The sequence below is a fragment of the Neodiprion pinetum genome, chromosome 6 (assembly GCF_021155775.2).
Source record: "Neodiprion pinetum isolate iyNeoPine1 chromosome 6, iyNeoPine1.2, whole genome shotgun sequence".
In the NCBI taxonomy this organism is placed as follows: domain Eukaryota; kingdom Metazoa; phylum Arthropoda; class Insecta; order Hymenoptera; family Diprionidae; genus Neodiprion; species Neodiprion pinetum.
In genome coordinates this window covers 24,481,387-24,503,154 of record NC_060237.1, presented here as the reverse complement: position 1 = coordinate 24,503,154, position 21,768 = coordinate 24,481,387, and the positions used below count along the sequence as shown (strand labels likewise).

Below are 21,768 nucleotides of genomic sequence, written 5' to 3'. Positions count from 1 at the left end.
GCGACTGAACACTAAGGAAACGAATATTTTGGGCCCGTGATACATCACGCCGAATGTGCTCCCTTCTCTCTAACAAGTCGGTTCTGTACGTAGGTAGTGGCCGAAAGTTCGACGCCTTACATTCTCCGGATGCAGGTCATTTTTCTTGATTCCTATCCGCTCAAGAATGGTTAATAATTCTATACCCCGAGGTGATTCGGCGACTGCAGCAACCAATTAATAGCTTGTATTTTTGAGGGACTAGCGTGTTTGAAGGTAATTTTTCGTTATTTTTTATATATCCTACCACGCACCGTGATTATAGTATTTCACGGTAATCTTTTCCAGTATAATTGGGTAAAAGTTGGGATATGGGGAGCCTCCTTGTTTGTATTTGAACCCAGTTCAAGTAACAACGATTTTGTGATGCACGGACCGATTGTGGGTTGTTGATTAAGAACTTCGTACAATTTACATCCTCGTCAAAAAAAATAAAAATAAAACGAAAAGAAACCGCTGCAATAAATTTAGAAGTTTCTCGGTAAACCAGTGCCGTCCAAATTCTGCGTAATTATACTTGGGAGTAATGTTGAACCGTTCACATTGGTAAAAGTATCGTCTATGAATGGTACAGGTTTGTGAAACGTGCCAGTATTCTATAATGTTCACTTAGCCAGTCATTTTTACGTCTCGTCGTATAATCTTTTCACGTTGAACTCTCTACGGTTTCGGAAACCGAACATCGAAATCAAGCATGATTTTAAGCTTCTATGCTGCCTGCTGATTCTTTTACATATTTTCGTCCAAGTTTCACTCGTCGTGTAAAACTGACCCAGCTCGTTGACGTATCGAAATAATTTCACGTTGAAAGCGAAGAGGGTAATTGACCGGAGGAGAAGTGTAAATATAAATTTGTCGAAAGGTGATAAAAAAAATAAAATATTTAATCAAAAACAAATGGAGGAAAGTGCAGTGGAGGATTAAATTGGATGATTATAAATTACACGGGCTGCACCTATAATTAACCTGTTAGAATGAACGCCGAATAAAATAAGCTTCTCGAAGTATTTGAAACTATTACTAGATACTATACCAGATTTCTACCGGGATCAGAGCCATCGAGACATCGGACATTAGACATCCCGGCTACTTTCTAGCGTATAGCAAACGAGGAAATCAATTGACCCGATGAATAGACCAAGCACATCTCCACGTCACGATTATATATGAGCTGGGAATGTATGTACATTATATTATGTACATTTATACCGATATCGAGCCTTAAGCGCAGATATAGATAGTCGGTGACTGCCGACGCTCGTTTTACAAAGCAGAATTGAATGAAAAATGAAATCGGGAAGGAAATCGCGTAGGCGAATCACGCTCGTGTTTTGTAATTCTAATACTACAAATTTCCAAACCGTGTATTTCACGTCATTTCGATGCCGAACACCGCGCACCGACGCAGTTATGACGACACAGTTTACCGCCTCCTAGCGCAACAATTGATCAATGGCAAACAGCTAGCTAGGACAGGTCTTTTATCACCGGCAACACCATTCTCATTTATAATAAACTTTACCGGTATAAGCTTGTGTCGCAATTACAGGCACCCACCGTTAGTCGAAAGTATTTCCCTTTAGTTTCGGACAATTTATTGCTAAGGTGTTTAATTTTTTTTTTGTTGTACATTATTCACCATTAGAAGCAGACAATTAAATCGAAGAACCAAGTGATAACAATAATTCCTCTCGCATTTTAATCAGGAGGAAAAAAATACGTTAGATTGCTTTGCCTTTTGGCTTTTGGACCCGGGATGCTGGTGAAGTGAGATAAGCATGCAATCATTGCAATAACATTTCTTGGAACGCATCGTTTGACGCCTTGAATATGAAAGGATAGGCAAGCCGAGAAACGTTCCGGTAACACGAGTAACGGTATTTCAGGCGCTGTAAACTGACTGCGTCTTCAATTAGACAGCTGCGTGAAACATGTTACATTAGCAACAGTCGTGCGGTTCCGTCTATCTCAACTTGAGAGATAAAAACGACGCATTAACGAAGGTCGCAGAGTCGTCGATCCGGCAATAGACCGCGTTGTCTCTGTGTCTCGCGTGCTTCGTGTGTAAGAGGATATGAAACGGAGTGTTTTTCGCCTCGCAGTTAGTGCCGTTTAGTTTCTCGAAAACACCAGAGTGTAGTCTCGACGATGGGTTCGCTACCGTTTCGCTCGTTGTTATTCGCAAGCATCGCGGTGCTGCTGATTTTTGCCAACGTCGAAGAAGCTCGGGCGAAGCGAATGACCAGGTGCGAAGTTGCTCTTCAGCTTCAGAGGGCCGGAATTTCGCGAACGTTCATCGGCCACTGGCTCTGCCTGATAGAAACTGTCAGCAATCTTCGGACCGACCTAGTCGTTGGACCTCAGCGAGCTTCCAGCTACAGTTACGGAATATTCCAAATAACCAGCAACGGATGGTGCGCGAGAGGACGACGCGGAGGAATCTGTAACATGCGTTGCGAAGATCTTGCCAACGACAACATTTCCGACGACATTCAGTGCGCCAAGCAGATATACAATTTGCAGGGATTCAGGGCCTGGGATGCATGGACGAGGTCCTGCAAAAACAAACCCCCGTCCCAGCTGCCCAACTTCGCAAACTGTCGGCGACGCTAATCGTGGGCTTTCATTCCTCGTGGTAACTATGCTGGCACTCCGTGACGCAGAGAAGTAGAAAGAAGCCGAGATGTTGTAATTGAATTCTCTTCCTTCGTCGATATCAATATTTGTCGAGCATCGCTTCCGGCTCTCGTGTAATCAGGGACTTCGGATTATCAGAGCCCAGATGAGATCTTCGCAAGTGTGGAAGCTGATCCGCTGGCTTCCTGCTTATCCCAAGTCCTGGAGTAACTCGTACCGGAAATGTAATTACCGCTGACTATCGTAGAGCTGATTGGACGTAGCCGGTGTCGCGGAGGCCGTTCTGCCAATCACATCTTCCGGGTTCAATTGTACCCAGTCTACTTGATTTCCGCAGACTTATGCCATACAAGGTGAACTCTTCTCTGAGAAAGAAAGAGAGAGAATTCGATGTCATTCCCAAATTACAATTCGCAGATTTTGTGTTCGGTATAACACAGTTCATCGTTCCTTTGCACGTTCTATAATATGAGTGATCGTTTTTTGTATTTTCCTTTAGAGTAAGCGAATTGCGTTTTGTGAAACTTGTCCAACGATCTGAAACTATGAAACTGTCGTACGCATCCCCGCTAAGATGAAAATACAATTTGAATATGCGTGATACATTTCCTCATAGTTTCTTATCTCTGTTTTACGGAGTGAAGATATTTACGTATTCGCGATTTACTATCTTTTTTCGTGATCCTAAAATATAAGCCAGTTTGAAATATTAATATGTTGGGTACGTCATTTTTGAATCTCTTGAACGAAAAATTACAATATATTGATATACTCAACTATCCAAGTACCTAGGTATATATATTTTATAAATATCGTAACTATACGTTGCTGTTTGGAATAAAATTAACCTGATAAAGATTCATTTTTATCAAAAGTAACGTAAATTGTTGTTGCAATAATTTATGCGCTATACTTGTAGAATTAGCGTGTATAGTACATTTATTACACGTAAATGCTTTTAAGCTTATCTCCCTTTATATTTTGGATATGAAATTGTACGTATATAGCCTAATGATATAATGTATGCGTGAGACGACATGTTACACGTTATTGTTTTTCTGGCAAGCGAACATAAATCTCATTAAACATACGCATTAAATCTGGTATTCCCCTCCAGTTATCGCAAATTATATACTATATAGACTGTAGCAAACTACGACGCTGAGAATATGAGATAAACTGATTATATTTACACAGAATACATAAGGAGGGGCAAAAACCGCAAAAAATAGTGCTAGTTTTTTACACAAGGCACGATATATCACATTTATAACATATAAAATATAAATATATATATATATATATGATATATATATATATATAAAATATATATAAAATATAAAATTAAACGTTATTCATATTATATGTGAGTGAATATTTTATATAAATTCAGCATTTTGGTTCCGACTCATTTGGTACACAGTTTTTCGGAAATATACATATAACAGCAAAGCGCACAGCATTTATTTTATCTTCACACGGTTTTCTAATTTTATGACTGTTCAAAATAGTCAATTTCGGCAATGAAATCGATGTACCTACATTCACACATGCGAGCATCGAGAGTTTGTGGGCATGTAATGAACCAGAGAAATTGTAAAGTGTTTTAAAAATAAATGCAGCTATCTAGCCAGCTATTTGCACCTCACACGAGTGTTAGTAACAGTTTCATTGTTTAATACCAAAAAATTGGTACACTTCCGATTTATTATTCGAAACGAGTTGCGCATATCTTGAAAATACATTTGCACAGGGATTTTATGCGGTTAGAAAATTATATACGCATATTCAGCACAGTGTACAATACACTTCGAATACTTATTCAGAACCATTTTGATACGAATTTTTCTGTCAACCAGTTTGCAATGCATCGACTTATAGAGAAGAAAGTCATTGTGTGAATCACGATAATAATTCGTTCCCTCAAAACTAATTCGTTCACGCGCATTGAATCAGTTTTGTTATTTACTTTTATCAACTCGTTGTTTCTAGGACTTAATTAATATAAAAACGGTCTCGTTACGCCCACCGTACGTTTAAAAAAATTTTTGGTACCGCTAATACGATTGAATCGGTATTGCCGACTTTCTGCACTTTGGTGCACGATTACGCGGAGTAATTTTAATTTTCAAGAATGTAAATATCGTCCTATAACTCGTTCCGGGATCACAGGTGAAGGCTGCTTAACTTTAACCCTGCCCTGACGCATCATGAGGTTTTGATTATCAGGCAGCCGGAGTGCTCGTCCGGGTGCGCAATGCCTTTGCGTAACTCAAGTATTCAGGATGGCTGTAAATCGTATCGGCCAGTTGATTCAACCCGGCGTAAGTGTCGGCTCTGGATCCTTCGCACATCGTAAGCTGAGGTCCCGAGAGGCTAGGATCACATTCGACGTCGTGGAAGACATGGACGAGGTGCGGATCAACGGCCCTGAAGGTCGTCAGGTTCGAGCGAACCGCCTTCTCGAAAAGATCGACGTCCTCCTTTCCCCACCCTTGAATCGATAGGTCGAAACCACCGACGAGCCGGAAATCCTTTTTGTAAAGGGACGCTATGCCGAAGCCGTATTCTCGCCAGTAGCCGTTCGAATTTGTGATCAGATCGTTCTCCCGGAGTTTACCGTCAGCGTAGACAATCTTAGGATCGAATTGGCTGAATACTATCGGAAAGTACACTTGTCTGTTCATAATCGTGTTCAGCCGTATTCTGCGAAGGGCTGAACTCGTGAAGACGATGTCCACGTCGACGAAGAACAGGAGATCGTCGTCCTTGTGCCTGGATACACCGATCTCCAGAGCTACTGCTCTCGAAAAGTTTTTGTACGATGGAACGACGGCGATCACTGCACTCGGATACTTATATTTTAGGTTATTAACTAGAGATGTCGACTCGTTGAAGGACCCTTCAACCCTGTGCGGGAACAGGATTATCGTCAGTTCCGTCCTTTCGCCTTTACCCACCAAACAAACGTCTTCGTAAACACTGATAAACCTCCGAAACGTCGCGAGGCGTCCGGACAGCGGGAGAATGAAATGGATCACTTTACTCTCGATGGGGTCGAAGCTTTCTTTCGCATTGAAGTTCATACTCAAAAAACTATTCCGCAAGACGCTCTGGATGGAGTTCGCTTCCCGGTCACGGTGCGTCTTCGATTCAGCTTCAACTCCGTCGACCACCTCTCGTATTTCCAAACCTGAAACATGAGATCGTTAAGCGTCGAACGATTTCCGGAGCCAATTTACCTTCGTTTGACACGCTTTATCGGCTTAGTGCACGGCCTTGAATCAATTAACCGCCCGTCTTTGGGACCCGACAAAGCAATGCGCCGCCAGCCGGTGCGGACGATGCACACGGCATCCGCAAAATACGAACCTGTAAAGTGCTGGTGGACGTAGACGTGTCTGCGAACCGGAAGCGTTACTTTTCTTCCACGGTACTTGCGGTATACAAGTAGAATATCGAGAACCGTATCCGCGCCATAAGCGTCGACTCTCCTGTACCCGTAGAGAATCGAGCGTTCCTCTACAACTCGGCCCCTCTGCCTCGAGCAGGCGTTTATGGAGGCCATCACCTCCCTGGTTATGTCCTCCAGGCCCTCCTTGACGTCGCTGTGGATTCTTCGCCGAGGATTGGCATCAGTCAGACTGTACTCGGACTTCGAGAGGAAGTCCCACGGAATCACCTCGCTCGTTTTCTTCGGCCTAAACGCCCGTAGTCCAGCTGGAACACCTGTAATTCAATAAATGTCAACTACATTGCAGTTCGCAGCAGTTACGATTAATTATCAGCGTCTCTAAGGAATTATCTTGCATTGCTGTGTTTAACCATATTTTACTAGATCCAAACGATCATGCGGCGATGAATCACGGGTTTACTTTTGTTTGTACTTTGCGTTTCTTTTCAACGTGTATATTTTCGTCTATTCTCTGTTTTTCGCTCCGTCACTTCACCGCGAGAGGGTTGAAGCACGGCGGTGAACGAGCTTGCGCTTATTAAGAGAGTGTTGATTATTTCAAGGGAGAAAAGATAAGCAAACAAAGCTCGAGGGATCGCGCTTTCTGTAACAACTGCGTCTAGCTCTCCGGATGTTTGGAGCGAGTTTAGAATCGAGTCATGACTTGGTTTTATTACAATAAACATTAGCCTGAACGAACGAAGCTCCCTTTCGTCAACACGGGGGTCTGAGTAGGTATAATTATACGCAAATAGACACATCAGAGGCCAACGGGGAAGCGAATCTTCGAACCCTGTACGAGCGATTCGATTCCGTCCATCCCGCCGGTTCCCATGGGACGATAGTGAAATTGACCGTGACCGTTTATTCATACATTGTTCGAGAACGAAATAATGTAAATATATGAACCGGGTCGTTTGATTGGTCGAAGCAGAGCGTGTCGTGTATCGTTGCTGTTTCGCCTCTATAACTTTCAATCCAACTAGCCGCAATTATGCTAAGTGGTACGTTACACGCTCCCTGCACCATGTACTCTGATTCTGTAGTCCTGCCAATTGTTCGGTTTAATTGATTTTCGGATCGACGTAGATGTTCCAAGGGTGCCGTGGATTTGTGCCGAGAGCGCAAACGTCCTTCTGAACATTCCATAAAACATAAATTATCCATGATTGGCCGCTGTGGTTTCCAATCACAGGAAGACAGATGTGATACGAGTCCCACGAACCGTCTGATGTGCAATTCATTTTTAACAGAACATCACACAGGTTATTAAGATATGCCCACAAGTGGGCTTATCTCAGACATTCCAGGCGTATTTGTTATATTCGTTAACCAATCGTCCACAGCTTGCACTCCACTTACGATACGCGCACATAGCCAATGCGATTTGAATCTTGTATACCAGAATCGTTTCGAGGATAAAACTTACCCAGGACCTTGTTGTCCCCGAGGTACTGATCGCTACCTGGTTTTTCAGGAAACAGAGGAACGTTTTTTGATAAACTGTATTCCTGGATTTTCTCACGATCCACGTGAAGCTCCGCCATCATCGACTGTATGTCTCTGTGCAGCTGAACCTTCAGGTGTTGCAGTTCTTGTATACGTAGACCCTGTGTAAGTGGAGGATGAAATTATCATCGACGATGAGCGGCACAACAAGCGTGTTGTGAAAACAAAAAACTCTCCGACTGTGCTTGGGATAGTGATAGACGATAAGACGGAAATTGGAACGGTCAAAGAGTGAAGGATATATTGTTCAAAGACGGGGTAAATCCATAGTGTGTATAGCTTCAAACGAACCGCAACACCAACGACCACGAATAGATGAAAAGCCTGATGCAGAGCGAAGGCGAAACTTACCCTCATATAATTGTGAAGTCTGTACATGTACGGCGGACTTTTTACCGGATGTAGAGTAATCGCTCTGTGAACCTCTTTGCGTTTCAGATTACCGGTGAAGGCTTGATCCCCGCTACTGTTGTGATAGAGAATAGACTGCATCTGCAACACGAACCATCACAGAAACCACCAGCATTACAACAGTCAAGATTAACGGCGCACGGTGAAATTTTAACGTCAATTCAATGCTGCGAAATCGTGTGAAATATCAGAAAAGGTAAAAAGAAAAAAAAAAGAAAATCTGAATCTCGAACCTTATGGACTGAATCGTAAAGTTCGTATCTACATGCTAATTTTGTAGCCTCAGGTAGATTTTTTCGCATTCGTCGCATGTGACGCATCCGGAACTGTTCCTACCTCTGAACATCCCTGCGGTGTAAAACAGATGGTAATCAATATTCCCTCGTTTTCGTTCATTGCTGATGACGTATGATCTACAATACTGCGTTATTTTTCTACAGCAATCATATAATTTTTTGGTCACCAAGAATGACGTTAAGACAAAAGTAAAAATCTGTATGATTTTATCAGAGGCGAGTTATTTTTTTTTTTTTTTCAAGAATATTCTCGCATCTCGAGAAAATTTTATACTTCTCTGTTTCACTGTATTACATATAACATCAGTTACTCTCTAAGAACACGCACGTCGAGCCTTGGATGGAGTATCTTCTTATGTAAAACGGGGCTGAGTTACTTTCGCTTAGCGTCAATCAGCAATCCCGAGTTAATATATCTGGCGAGGGTTTATTAGCCTGAAGGCAGTAATTACGGCCTTGCAAGTCGAGCGAAGCAAAACGCAGCGCGTTTGGCTGAAAGTTTTTGCCATTGAAATTTCACGTCGCTTCGCGGAGGGGAAAAATTATTTCCGAATATCGTCGAAAGGTGTTGAATTAGATCCCGCGTTATAACGGAGTACACGCGTAATGAAATTCGTTTCTCTTTCGCTGTTGACAGCAGATTACAGATAAGTAATTGTTGATCGTCCGGTCGGCTCAAACTGGATAATTCGTCGTGTTTGACCGATGCGAGATAGGTAGGTAGGTGTTCCGGCGTAGATTATAGAGGACAACATGATTCCACTCGCATTGGGTTAGCAGGGTACAGTTCACTTGAAACTAACAACCAACATCCTATGTGTAACATAATATGCTATACGTTCTCAGTTGACTCAATGATACGCTAAATATATCTCGTACAATATTATAACAACGCATATAGATACTGCCTCCAATTGAATTATTGCTACCGTTTATGTATGCGTGCGTACTTGCCTGTCTAAAGTCGAATACAACAATGGAAATTCTTGGCTCGGAATTGAATCCCGAGTCTGCGACGTTTCCGCGATTTGATTCCAACACAATCCCTCGAAATTTTACACATGCCGGAATAACACGAAATTTTTCCATTCAATAAGTTAACGTTTACTTTGAACAAGAAATATCAGGTTTTGCATGTAGGTATATCTCCTATAACTTTATTATCACGAAATTATGGCTAACCGCGGAAACTGACCTCACCTGATCCACCTATTAAAAGGGCGGAAAATCTTTCGTGACTTCGACGTAAATGTGCACGACTGTTTGAAAAAGGAATGGAATTGATTGAATTAACGTTCGAAACTCGACGCCGGCTCATCCGGTATGTCATACCACTGCAGATGTGCATTACATGTGCGTAATAAGATACCGTGTCATGTGTACAGAGTCTAGCTGGCAAATAAAAAGTGCAGCGGTATTAAAGCGGGCGATGTGAGAACCCTATAACCGAGATTCGTGGCGAGGCTCGTAACGCTAAATTAGTCGTTAAGTGTTCAGAGGTGGGTAAAAGCAAACGAACCCAAGCCATTAGGTCAGGCACGGAATTGTTTCCATAGAGATCGAGTCGCTTGGACGTCGACTCACGAAAAGGGTCCAGTTAGAGTTTGGTCTAATGAAGACGCGAATGAGACAAGTTCGTTTTATAGCCATTCTATCTTTTTTATCTTCAACCCGTCAAATATCTGTGCTATTAAAATTCCTCGACCTAAATTCTTCCCGTTTGTTTAATTTTTCATCGCACGTGTCGCTGCTTTTCAATATTATCAGAGGAATTGACAAACGCGAATAAGACAATTTAGGTATCGCTACACTTGTCGAAAAGTGCAGCACTGCCAGGTTGCAAAATATCAACACGGTTCGATCAATTCTGCATGAACGAAAAAAAATCATCCAGAAAATGCGTTAAAATTTATGTAATTTTTTGGTACCAGCTACTACCGAGCCAGACTGTTAAAATATTGTATAAATTTAAAGTTTCAGCTCGCCGAACCTACGGTATCGATTTGGAGATAAGAATATTTGTACCGATTAGAAACTGTCGCCATGATGTATTACAGGAATGAGTCCATCCACAAATTTTTCTAAAAGTGTAAATAAGCGAATCGGAAATCCCTCTTCAGATTTTATCTCATCTTTCAAACAAGTGAGCGTATAGATTGAGGAGTTGAAGATGATTGAAAAGTCAATTTCGAAGCAAATTGAATCTAAGGGTTTGAGCTATGATTTCCTGATACAAAGCTTCAACTTTTTATCAAGATAAACACATCTTACTTGAACATGTAACCGTCTGTTGAGAGTATAAAATTTATGAAACTTCCTGTAGTTATATAATTACTTTTACGAAATCGTTGCCCAGACATAATATGACCCCTTTATCAAATATCGACTCGCCAAAAAACGTTTCTGACCTCAGTAACCGGGATATCAATTTCCTGTGCAAAATAAATATAAATCATGAGATACGCAAGGGGCGATTTTTACATTCACGCTGACACGTGCCTCGACAATTTTTCATCACATATACGACAGGTATTCGTCGAGGCACGTGTCGACAATCAGGCGCGCATTACGGAGACACGTCGGTGCGCAGCGCAGCGTGTATTTTGCAGATTGCACATTCGGCACTTCCTCTGGTCGAGCCGACCTCCCACGATAGAGAATGAAAAAAAATTTGCTTCGCTATACTTTTGCCTCTTTAGCCGTAGTGCCGGTCAGGCTGCTAACAAACCGACCATCGTCTTTCCCAGAGATCAGAGAGTCTTTGATACCCCGCGCTCCTCCGCCTGGATACACATGAATCATCTAGCACGTGTAACCGGGGCCATTTCTTTTTTTTTTTATCTCTTTTTCCAGGAAATTTTATTAGTTAATATTTTCGGGATAGTCGGCGTCGCGTAAACTTTCTCATGTTTCAATAATTAGTATTTTTCATAGAAACGATAATTTGTCCTTACATAATCGTTCGGTGTCCGCTGGGCAATAAAAGGTTCCCGTCTACAGTTTCGCGTATAATTTTATTACCGTTGAAAGTGCGTACACGCAGAGCGAGTGACCTCAGTAAAGACGTTAGAAATAATTAAGATGACGTAGGTAGGAAAGTATGTTAAATTGGCCGAGACATCTGGCTTGTATACCATCTTGGCGGACCTCGCACCAGCTTTACCCAACGAGAAATTTCTGTTTATTATTCCGCGAAGCATCCTCATCGTCTTTTTTTCAATTTTTCAACCAACCGATCATCGTTCACCAATGGAAGAGACAATTAGACCAAAAAGTTTCGATTCTTACCTCGTAGCTCCAGGTGCACGGAATGCCGGCGTACTTCTGGACGCACCTTCCAAGTTCGACGTCCTCGTGGGTGGTGTACAGATTTTTGAGGCAATATCTGATGTGCGGAACGACTCGCTTCAGGGTTTCCCTGGAGAGAACGACTCCCGGCCCGCCCATGCAGAAGTTTTCATCGTACTCGAGGGAGAGGAGTCCGAACTCTTCGGAGTTCCCTCTTCCCGCCTGTCCGATGTACCTTGGTAGTCTCGAGTCTACGGACCTGAGCAGCTTCTCGAGACGATCGGACCTGACGTAGACGTCGTCGTCGGCCCTTAGAAACCACTCGAACTTGTCGCCGAAGTGCTGCCACATGTACTGCAGCATCAGGAAGGACTTCTTCTGGGGAGGATAGCTGTCGTCGACGTTGGGAAGCGCGACGAGTGGAAGGTCGGGGCAGTTGTCCGGAGCGGTCGAGGTCTCCGATGAAAAGAAGGCGATTTTACCGGGCAGCTCCGATCCCCAGGTTTCGAAAACCGCCTTGGCTCTGGTGTCGAGGTACTTCCGGGCGGTCATCACCCCGACGAAGAGCAGATTCGTTGCACTGTTACTGACGTTGTCCTCCTTCGGGAGTTTCACAATGTCCATCGGTTCCAGCTTCGCCCGGTAATCCAAGGTGACGCGTTGATGATGGCGGCTCGGTGCTCCGGGGCAGAACGAGTCGTTCGAGGGTCGGACCTTGCCCAGTGGTATCACCAGCCGGAAATTAGCGACGAGAAAACCTCCGACGAAGCCCAGAACCAGGCCGAGCAGGGCGCTCCGTGGACCCCGCTTCTTTCGCATTGCCGGGTCAGCCGTCACCTCTCCGATTGACATCTCCGCGACTTTTGGCGGCTCCCGGCTCCTGCGGACTTCGGCATCGTTCTCGGACCGCTCCAGAACAAGGACTTCCTCATCGTTCGGCGCCCTCGCCGAGCACTCGAACCACCCACGGCGGCCTCAACGCCGGACGAAGCTGCGAGAAATCGAGACTCGCCGAGTCCCACTTTCGACTCCCATATGGCCTCCAGATGGGACTCTTCCAGATTTAACGACTCCGCCTCACGGGATGTGGGACCCACAGAGCTGTTTTCGGATATTCCAGATTTTCGAATTCGCTACACCCGGCGGAAAATTATATTCCAGAGACGAGTGCTGTTGAGGTCGATCGGTGATTCAGGGTCTCGTTGTACCTCCTTTGAATCGATTCCACGGCACTCGATTTAAAGGTCGATTAGCCCCGTCGCAGATCGCTGGATCCGAATTGTCTGAAACGTAGCGAAACAAAATTTTTATTGAAAAGGGATTCGGCCTCGTAAAGTTTCGTTAGTTCTGCCGAAGCGTTGCAAGGTCACCGTTATCTTTTGCTAAGAGTATCTTACAGCCGAAATCGAATCAATCGATTCATTGTTCGCGATAAATTTGTGACCGGAATATGTAACGACAACGGACGGGTATTGAATTTGATTTGCTTAGAAATGGGCTTCTCGAACGTTCTCAAGTCTGACGATCATCTTCCTGTCGCTACAATTGGTTGATAAGAATTGTTTTTGTGAAAATTTTCTGCCTCTTTTATGCGGCCTAAACAAAACTCTTTGATATTTCAAACATTTTACAGATATAACGCGGCATGGCTCGGTGTAAATTAGGGATAGTTCGGATTACTGTTTGGTAGTTGGGACTACTAATTATACATCCTTTACACGTGCGCACCAGCTAAGACCCGAAGTGTTAATAGGTAACCATGTTTACACAAGCATCTATTCCAACGTGGACTGGCAGATAGAAGCGTAAATACGCGAGCACGGAGATTTTTTCACTTTCAAGGAACCGAGCCGTTAAAAATACTTCAAAGAATAATGCGAATAATTTTTTCTACGGTTCAGGTTTCCACGTAACGATTACGCTTCAAGGTTCGATTAATTTCACGTCACTCGGTGCGCCTCGTGGTTTGATATAAGAACTGTTGTCCGGTCGTATGAAAGTACGTACATTTGAGGCACTCGCGTGATATTGCGAAATTTATAGTACTACAAAGTTCTTGGTGAAAAAAATAGCCTGTAAAAAATCTACTATATAATGTAAAAAATTCCGACCCATGCGTATATGCAATGTTGATACGTTAGACGATTTTTCTTCCCCGCACCTTGGAGTTTGTAACAGCAGTGCAACTCTTCATTCAAGTATAGTTTATATGAATATCGTCTTCCTGGCCTGCGATAATCAATACCGTCAACGTTCGTTAAATCCCGTCAATTAAATTGTAACTCGTTGGTTGTTCAAGTTAGATGAAGTTGAATGTGACAATTATTATGCAAGATAATAATATTATTAAAGGTTAGCCTGCAAACTGATTGCGCGTTGGCGGTGGTCTAATTTTCTCCAGTGACATCAAGTGCATAGTTTAAAGTCACCGGCTCAACTCGGCAAAAATAATAAGACGACGTGTCTGAATTGGCGTGCTAAATCATGCGATATACCTGTCCAATTATGACGAATAAAATATTCTATCCTCTCCACAGACGACTGTAGCTATTCTTGACCGTTTCCTTGTTGCGACTGGAGACTGCAAAGTAGAACCCCTTCGCACAAGGATTAACGGGAACTTTTTTTTTTTTATTGCTATGGGAACGAGAAACCGTTCGCAACGATTAGTGATTGGCAGGTCTGGATTTACAGTTCTCGACTCGGTTCAAACTTGAGCGTTTGTCAAACAATTTGAATTGCCAGAATAAAACAGGGTTGGTGTAATTATCACCGGGCGAGATAGGTTTGATATATATTTTTGACATAATATTTGTCGTAATACGAGACAGTATTTTTATCGCTCCCTTATGTAACCGCATCTTACCCGAAGCGATAAGTTTACGGAATGTATTTACAATTAAGTTACAGGTATAATAACGTTCTTGCTCAGCGGTAAACTGACTAAAAAGAAATAAAAAAAAGTTCAACACAGTAGATGCGCGTATGATGTAAGAAACGTTTCGCACCTTGCGTCGTATCGGGTTCAAGATTGACTAGTTTACGTTGAAGGCGTACTTCCAAGTGTGATTCTATCAATGTTCATACCCGGGACTAAGTGCGGTTGTAACGAAAGGTGGAAATTTCTAATCTATAAAACATCTATCAAAGCAAAGAAGAAACTTGTAATTTGCAGTTGAAAAAAAAAAAAAAAATTAAGTTTACGTTGTTTACTTTATTTTACGTCAGAGATAGTTGAGTAATACGATTCGCCGTGGTGTCTTTTTGTCTGATCAATTTCATTTCGTTGAGTTCAACTAAAAACCGGTTATACTACAGCGCCTATTTTCACGGTTAGAAACACGTTTCGTATACCTGTAATACACACACGTGCATTTAGAGTCAGTCGGGACTCGAATTCGCCAGTCGGAATCCAAATCAACGCTACACTACCCGCAGATGCTTAGTGGGAGTTCTAACTTGTCAGGTTCTACTATTACTCATTCCACCAATAACGCTATTGAATTATTCTACGGCGTTACAATCGTTTGATCCAAATGCAGAAACTCACCACGAAAAATTTGTCCCTCCAGTGATCAAAAAACGAAGGTGACATCCTGGGGTGGAAAGTACGCAGTATCACTTCACTTTGCCTTTTACAAAAAAAAAATAAATAAATAAATAAAAAGCAAAAAAAACTGGCCGTTTGGTTTTCACTACTGATACAATACAAAATCAAAAATTGATTTTATTCCCGTAGGACAAAACTGAATTGATAAAACGATCAAAAACGAGACAACAAGAGATCGGGAGAACCGGTTCTTCCGATTCGAGCGCTGTTGCTATCCGCCGAACTAATCGGACGTACAAATTAGCGAATGACCGGCTTATTTAAAGCACGACTAAACGGCAACTAACCGCTGACGCAGGTGCCTTCAAAAGTCACGAATTAGTCGAGGGCACGGCCTGATCGGAAGACGGAACACGCTGCGAGTCAGGAGCCGGAGCGACGACTGAACTGTCGACCGTCGAGGCGAAGAGCGAACACGACGGACGCAGCCGGCACACACTGACGTAATAAAACGCGTAAGTCTTGCCCTAAGACCGCTCCGCGAGGAAACTGCGGTGACAAACGTCTCCGTGAGCTCGGACAATCGTGCCTACCTGACTGCGAGGCTCGGATCCCCCTTATCGTCCTCGACGAGCCCCCGAGCTTTTCAGCTATTCGCGTCGGGGGTTCGGAGTACCTTGGAATAGGTACACCGACTGCCTGGCGCCTCCCCTTAACTTCCGGTTTCACGCGACGCTCATACTACTAGTCTAGTCGTTCGGTCCTGCAGGAAATCCCAAGCCGTAAATTGCCGGAAGCGGAAGATTTTCCGTTCTTTTTAATACATGCTTTCTGTGCTCTGCCTCGTTAATACCGATAGCGCTGTGCGTGATGGGAAATTTTTGTTCCTGCTCCTGCCGCTGCTTACTTTCGGATAATGGTCGTGCTATCGAAATACCTGTGTAATAACTTATCAAATTTCTGGGACGTTGGACAAGAGATAAGACTTATTGACGTGCGTTATTTCCTATCTTTTTTCCTCTGGTTTAGTAAAGTAGAGACTTGTCTGACCAACGGCTATGCTAGAGTAGAAAAAAAAGAGAAAAAAAATTCGGCAATCTCGCTCGAACTACGATCACTTCGTTGAAAACAAAAAAACTCGCATTACTCTCGAACAATATGTGTAACAAATCTCAAAAAATGAACGTTATTGTCATGGTCCGTGATTAAATAGAGATCCGTGACATAAACCGAGGTCGCTTCACCGTCCGAGAAACGCGTAATTTTTATCAACATAGACATTTTGGTAGACTTGAAAGCACAGTGAATTATTTCTCTTACCTGAACAATGTAACTGTAAAAACGATCGGAGGTTTTCAGAATCACATTTTCCAATCAAAATCGTCGCCTGATGTCGGCCCCGCTATTAGATCGTATTATTTTTGTACGACGTGGGAATCTATTTATGTAGTTGGACAAGAATAATGCCTCATCCGATTGCGCTCGAGTAATAAACCTATAAGACAAAGTCAAATTTTGCTGAGACATTTAGTGAACCCATGTATTTTCAAGCTAGAATACCAACGCAAAGCTCCGAATGGATTTCGGGAAGTCCGGATGTAACAATAAAAAAGAATTGCTGCCGCTATGTATATGTGTCCGAGTTATTCAACCGTTTTCAAGGTTCTTTCTTCCGTGGTATTTGACCTGCTTCTTTATCTTACCGCCTAATCTCCTTTTCACCCACTCAATAAATATATACACAAGAAAATTTTACTGCCTAGATAATAGGAATAACGACACGTGATTTGCCGCGGCTTGAACCTATTTCATTCATTCTTTCAAACGAAGAATACGTCGATGTCAATTTAATTGCGGCTGGACACGGGGCGTATTTTTCGTAGTTATTCAACGGTGGATGATCAGCTGTGAATTACCAAAGTTTTGATCCAGATACTTACGATCGAATTACCATTCGTGTTAACGGTAATTACTTTTTTATTCCAAGTATAGCTCCGAGTTTGAAAAATTACCAAAATGTAATCACGTAGCAAAGATCTGAATGATCCAGATCACTTCTCACGTTTCAGCAAGTTGATTTGGTCAATAAACTGCAGTTACCGGTAAAGTATATAAGCCAGTATCAGCCGGTTTGCGATTAACCCGCGTCACACAGTGTCGACGGGGAAGAATTCCCGCTAACTTTTGCTCCGGTCCAAAGTTTTCGTTTTAAATAACAGTAAACCGCGCACTGTACGTTCTTCATTCGGGTCTTGATCGGTCTTTAGTCTCGGATTTGGTATTATCGTAAAAACTAGACTCGGGTAATAATTCGAAGTGGTCGCCATGCGGCCAGTTATCGGCTTTATCTCTCCACGAACTCGTCCACGACAAGCAACACACGGAGCTTCTAGATGGCGACGAGGTGGCTGACAATGAACCTTGCGGTTTATCCTTGGTTCTAATATGGCAAATAGGTAGAAAAATTACTTAGCGGCTTTGTCCAGGCCTATGAAAAAAAACCGTAAAGCCCAGAAGCCACATGTGTTGGTTGACGTATAGTGAAGTACATGCCGGGATAAAACCGACCGTTGACCACGTAACGGCTATGGTGTATTAAGCTATTTTGGCCACGTCAGTGCCGCACAGTTACCATGATGCTTCCTCGTCTTCTAGCCAAGTACATATTTGCTACATGAGCTTAATGCTAATAAATTGAATCAGTGTACGTATATACCTGGAAAAAATACGCTTACCGCTTAGCGAATACCGTGGGTTACGAAATTTGAACATATTCTGCGATGTAATTGAATTGATTTTCGAGAGATCATGGAACTGTGATTGACTCTTATGACTCATTCGCCGTGCAACATTGTTTGTAGAATTACACGCCACCTCGTGACAATATTGCTAAGCTTACAAAAAGAGAATGCCTAGGTTGTCGCTTCGTAAAAAGCCGGATGCGAGTCGAGTGAAATTTATGTGTCAAATTTAGCTGTAGTTACGATGCGGATTATTAAAGGAGACACACATGTTTTTTAAACTGTTTATTAAGAGAGTCCTCGGAAGCCCGTTGTTAAAGTTAGAACAGGAAACAAAACGCTTTGCGTAATTCATTGCCGTTGACTGTATCACCTGCTAACTAGTCGTTAAATCACCCAGCGATACGGCATCTCTCTAAGCGAAGGCTTAGATGTATAAAATTAACGAGCTGGATGACGGATGTACGTGAGTTACAAAATTTTAACTACAGACCAGGTGGATAATCGCAAATTTCACAACCATGCCTGCAGCGTTAACTGAACAAAACATGATTCATTGATTGTGCTTTGTAATCAGCGTTCAGTCACTCTCGCTACGATTAGGCGTATTGAAAAAATGAAAATAAAAAAATTAGAACGGAAAGAACGAACCGTAAAGTATTGTCAAAATGACAAGTAAATCTGCCTACATTTCATCGTTCAGAGACGCGAAAGACCTTGAATCGTCATTTGCATCTGATTAAATTGCGATTCACGCTGGTTTAGTTCCCGCGTGCTATTTGAAAATACATCGATCAGATCATATGAATTCAGGCGGCAGTATCTTTCGGCACAACGTGATACACGTGTAATTAGTTACGTCAAATAGTGAGCAAGTCCGGCATGAAAATGCGAGGCGCAAGGCCAGGTATACGACCCATACGATCTGATCTTCAGATCTGGTTACCTTCAACACCGATTTGTAACTTTGACGAGAGCTAGAGTCGGTGAAGGTGGTCATTAAACTTATTCGAACGCCGATTCTAGCAGGTAACATGTATCATAAGTACAGGTATAATACGCCACGCGCGTCAAAGAATTAGACGGTGAAAGGTATACTTTTAACGCTCGAGGTACCGCTTCACGCACGCCTGATTTTTACATGGATAAAAAAAAATTATCATTCGCTCCTCATCATTCTCCCAGTCTCGTACTGGATGACAATTCGCTTTACCCTATCGCTGTTATCGGCGCGGATTTTTACTCCTCGAAAGCTGTTTAAAACGAACTAATTCAAACGTCGCTCTCCTTTACAGAGAGAAGAGTTTCAGCAATCGTAGAATCGTGCTGTATAAAAGAAATGGCGGAATAGGTATTTCAAACGTACCGGACGCACTTGCTGTTATTCGAACTTATAAACGGATCTTCATTGATCACGACTGTTCCATTGAAAAACCTATTAAATCGAGCTTAATAGTCGTAGACGTCATTGTAACGTTCGAAATAAATAAAATTTTTCTAAACATATATTTTACAGGGATGAGAATGCACGGCTATAACAGTAAAACGTGTCAAGCGAATTAATTCCCAATTTTTCCAAACCAGTAGGGATTTAATTCGTGATTGAAACGAAGGAGAGTGCATGCATCAATTCACTTTTCGGTGAATCGGACGATTGTTCTTACAAGTCAAATTTGAGATCGTTTGTACTAGTTGATATTTTCCTAAATAACGCGTGATCATTTATTCCAAATCAGCCTTTCTTCTCAGTGAGTAAATACATGCACGTTATTATGCATGCGTGTAGGTATAATATTCGCTTTATCACCGGCACGCAGCTGTTACGATGTACCAGATGTACGCTCAGGTTGTATGCCATAATTACGTACTGGATGCAACGGGTTAGTTGTTCCAACTACGAACCTTACATTGTATACTCGTATCTACGGTACGGTGGAATATTCCTGAATATTTTTATTTCTTTTTTCATTTTATTCGTACGTGCGAATCCGTTTATACCGTTACCAGTTTAATGTACTGTCGGATACTTGAATATAAATTATACGATACAACGGACAAAAGATTTTCGGGGAAATGACAATTTATAAAAAAGATAGCAATCACGTCCATGTTTTAATTTGCGGAATCGCGTGATCGAGACCGTAGACGAGAATAAGACGGCGAAACGATTAGATAGAAAACACTCGCAGGACCCCTTTGCACAATAAATAATTGTTCGTGTACTCACAAGTAATTCCCTTGTTATACGCACTTGCGTGGCATCCAATTGTATAAAATTTCACATGCCACCGTGCGATGCGAAGGTTGAACGCGATATACATCAACATTTCCCTCATGATCCTCTTCTTACATCGGTAGTCGACGGGGGCAATTAGAAACTGAAAAATTGACCACTTCGCAAAAGTTTCATGGTAATTGTCACGCGGGCACGATTCGGGCTCTCCGATAGGTGGTCGAAACTCGGAGGAGAAGATGAAGCACTTGGAAACACCTCGAGACTGCCTGCGATGTACCGTTCGAATCGCACTCGAGAACACGATTATATTACATCCTTATATTCCTTATTGAAGTAAAGCTCACGGAGTCGAGCTTACGTCGTAGGCGGCTCGATGCGTGACCTCCGTGTGTGTTATAAGTGAAATTTCCCGGCGAGATCTTCGCCCTTAATTTTTATTCACCGATTCTCAGGCAGGTCTACGGAATTCGAAACTTGGGAACCGGCAGCCGGGAATCCTCCAACAGGCCTCCGGACTACCTGGGCACACTCGTCATGCGTTGGCTGATCCCGAGTCTCGACTCTTGGAGGCCTGCGACCCCGACGTTGGGCTTCATCTACCCGGCCAAGCCTCTCGGCGAGTTCGTCCTGCCTGCTGCCTACTTGCCTGTCTGCTTCTTCCTTGGCTACGCTGTGCTCGCCTAGAGTTCCTACGATGATAAAACCACGTCTGAATCGTGGCAGGCACCGGCGAGACGTATTTTGTGGAACTCGGTTCTTGCGCTTTAAGGATGAGTCGGCTGGACCGTCCGAATCAAAAGTTAGGAAATAGGAATAAACCGGCGGAAAGAAAATCTCCGGCAGTGTTATTATTTTCCGAAAACGACAGTGAACGCGAATGAAACGAGATATCTCTTCCATGGGGTGGAAGTGAATATGGGCAATCATTTTTTTTTTCGAGTTGTTTAGTCACGTTTTAGTTTGTGTTATTCGAATTTGTTCAGATTCAATTATGTTACAATAATTTATGGTGCATAATTTTGCCGGAGACTTTTGTTAGATCATTTTTTTTCACTCTTCGTAACTTTTTGCTTCGACGGTTCGGTCGTACCGAAGTCTTTGGTCGCACTTAATACTCGGTGTAATGAGAGTGATATACCGTGTGATATTTGTATACTTCTATTACTTACTAACGAAGTCGTAATCGATTTAAGTTTCCTAGACCAGCGATATATTGTCGCGAAGGTTTTGCAGACGTTGTTCAATCGTGGTAATCCACTTGCACGAAATTGCATGAACTCTGCAGCACCGTGCCTTTTCATTGATTATATACGAAAATCTCGAATGCAACATTGAAAGCTTTAAATATTCCGCTCTTTAAACTGGTTTTTTGGAATCGAAAATCGTAAACTCCATCCTGCGTTTATTTTTTTGAAGGAGAACTTGTCATTGTCAACAGTGTTAATCGTGTAGAATTTTGATCAAGGTCTATCTTCACCTTCAAACATTAAACCCATACATACATACATTAGTTTATTGCATAAATTTTCCTTCTCGGGAACATAGGTTACACATTAAAATATACTGTGCGCATTGAATCGGAAATAATTTATGTAGAAGCCGATCGT

At 42.6% G+C, this 21,768-nt stretch overlaps 2 protein-coding genes across 3 annotated transcripts; one reads left to right on the top strand and one right to left on the bottom strand.

Moving 5' to 3' along the window:
• Positions 1–1,990: 1,990 nt before the first annotated feature.
• LOC124222444 (lysozyme-like) lies at positions 1,991–4,324 on the top strand. Its single transcript, XM_046633421.2, has one exon. The coding sequence runs from the start codon at positions 2,188–2,190 to the stop codon at positions 2,650–2,652; it is 465 nt and encodes a 154-aa protein (XP_046489377.1). The 5' UTR covers positions 1,991–2,187; the 3' UTR covers positions 2,653–4,324.
• Chsy (Chondroitin sulfate synthase) lies at positions 3,745–20,655 on the bottom strand. 2 transcript variants are annotated; one of them, XM_046633419.2, is made up of 7 exons: positions 15,532–15,733; positions 15,185–15,266; positions 11,635–12,917; positions 7,991–8,131; positions 7,560–7,740; positions 6,049–6,405; positions 3,745–5,869 (listed from the first exon to the last, which is right to left on the bottom strand). In XM_046633419.2, the coding sequence occupies exons 3-7, from the start codon at positions 12,484–12,486 to the stop codon at positions 4,902–4,904; spliced, it is 2,499 nt and encodes an 832-aa protein (XP_046489375.1). In that variant the 5' UTR covers positions 12,487–12,917; positions 15,185–15,266; positions 15,532–15,733; the 3' UTR covers positions 3,745–4,901. The 2 variants fall into 2 exon arrangements, with proteins under 2 accessions (XP_046489375.1, XP_068993029.1); XM_069136928.1 differs by lacking the exons at positions 15,185–15,266; positions 15,532–15,733 and adding an exon at positions 20,153–20,655.
• Positions 20,656–21,768: the final 1,113 nt, after the last annotated feature.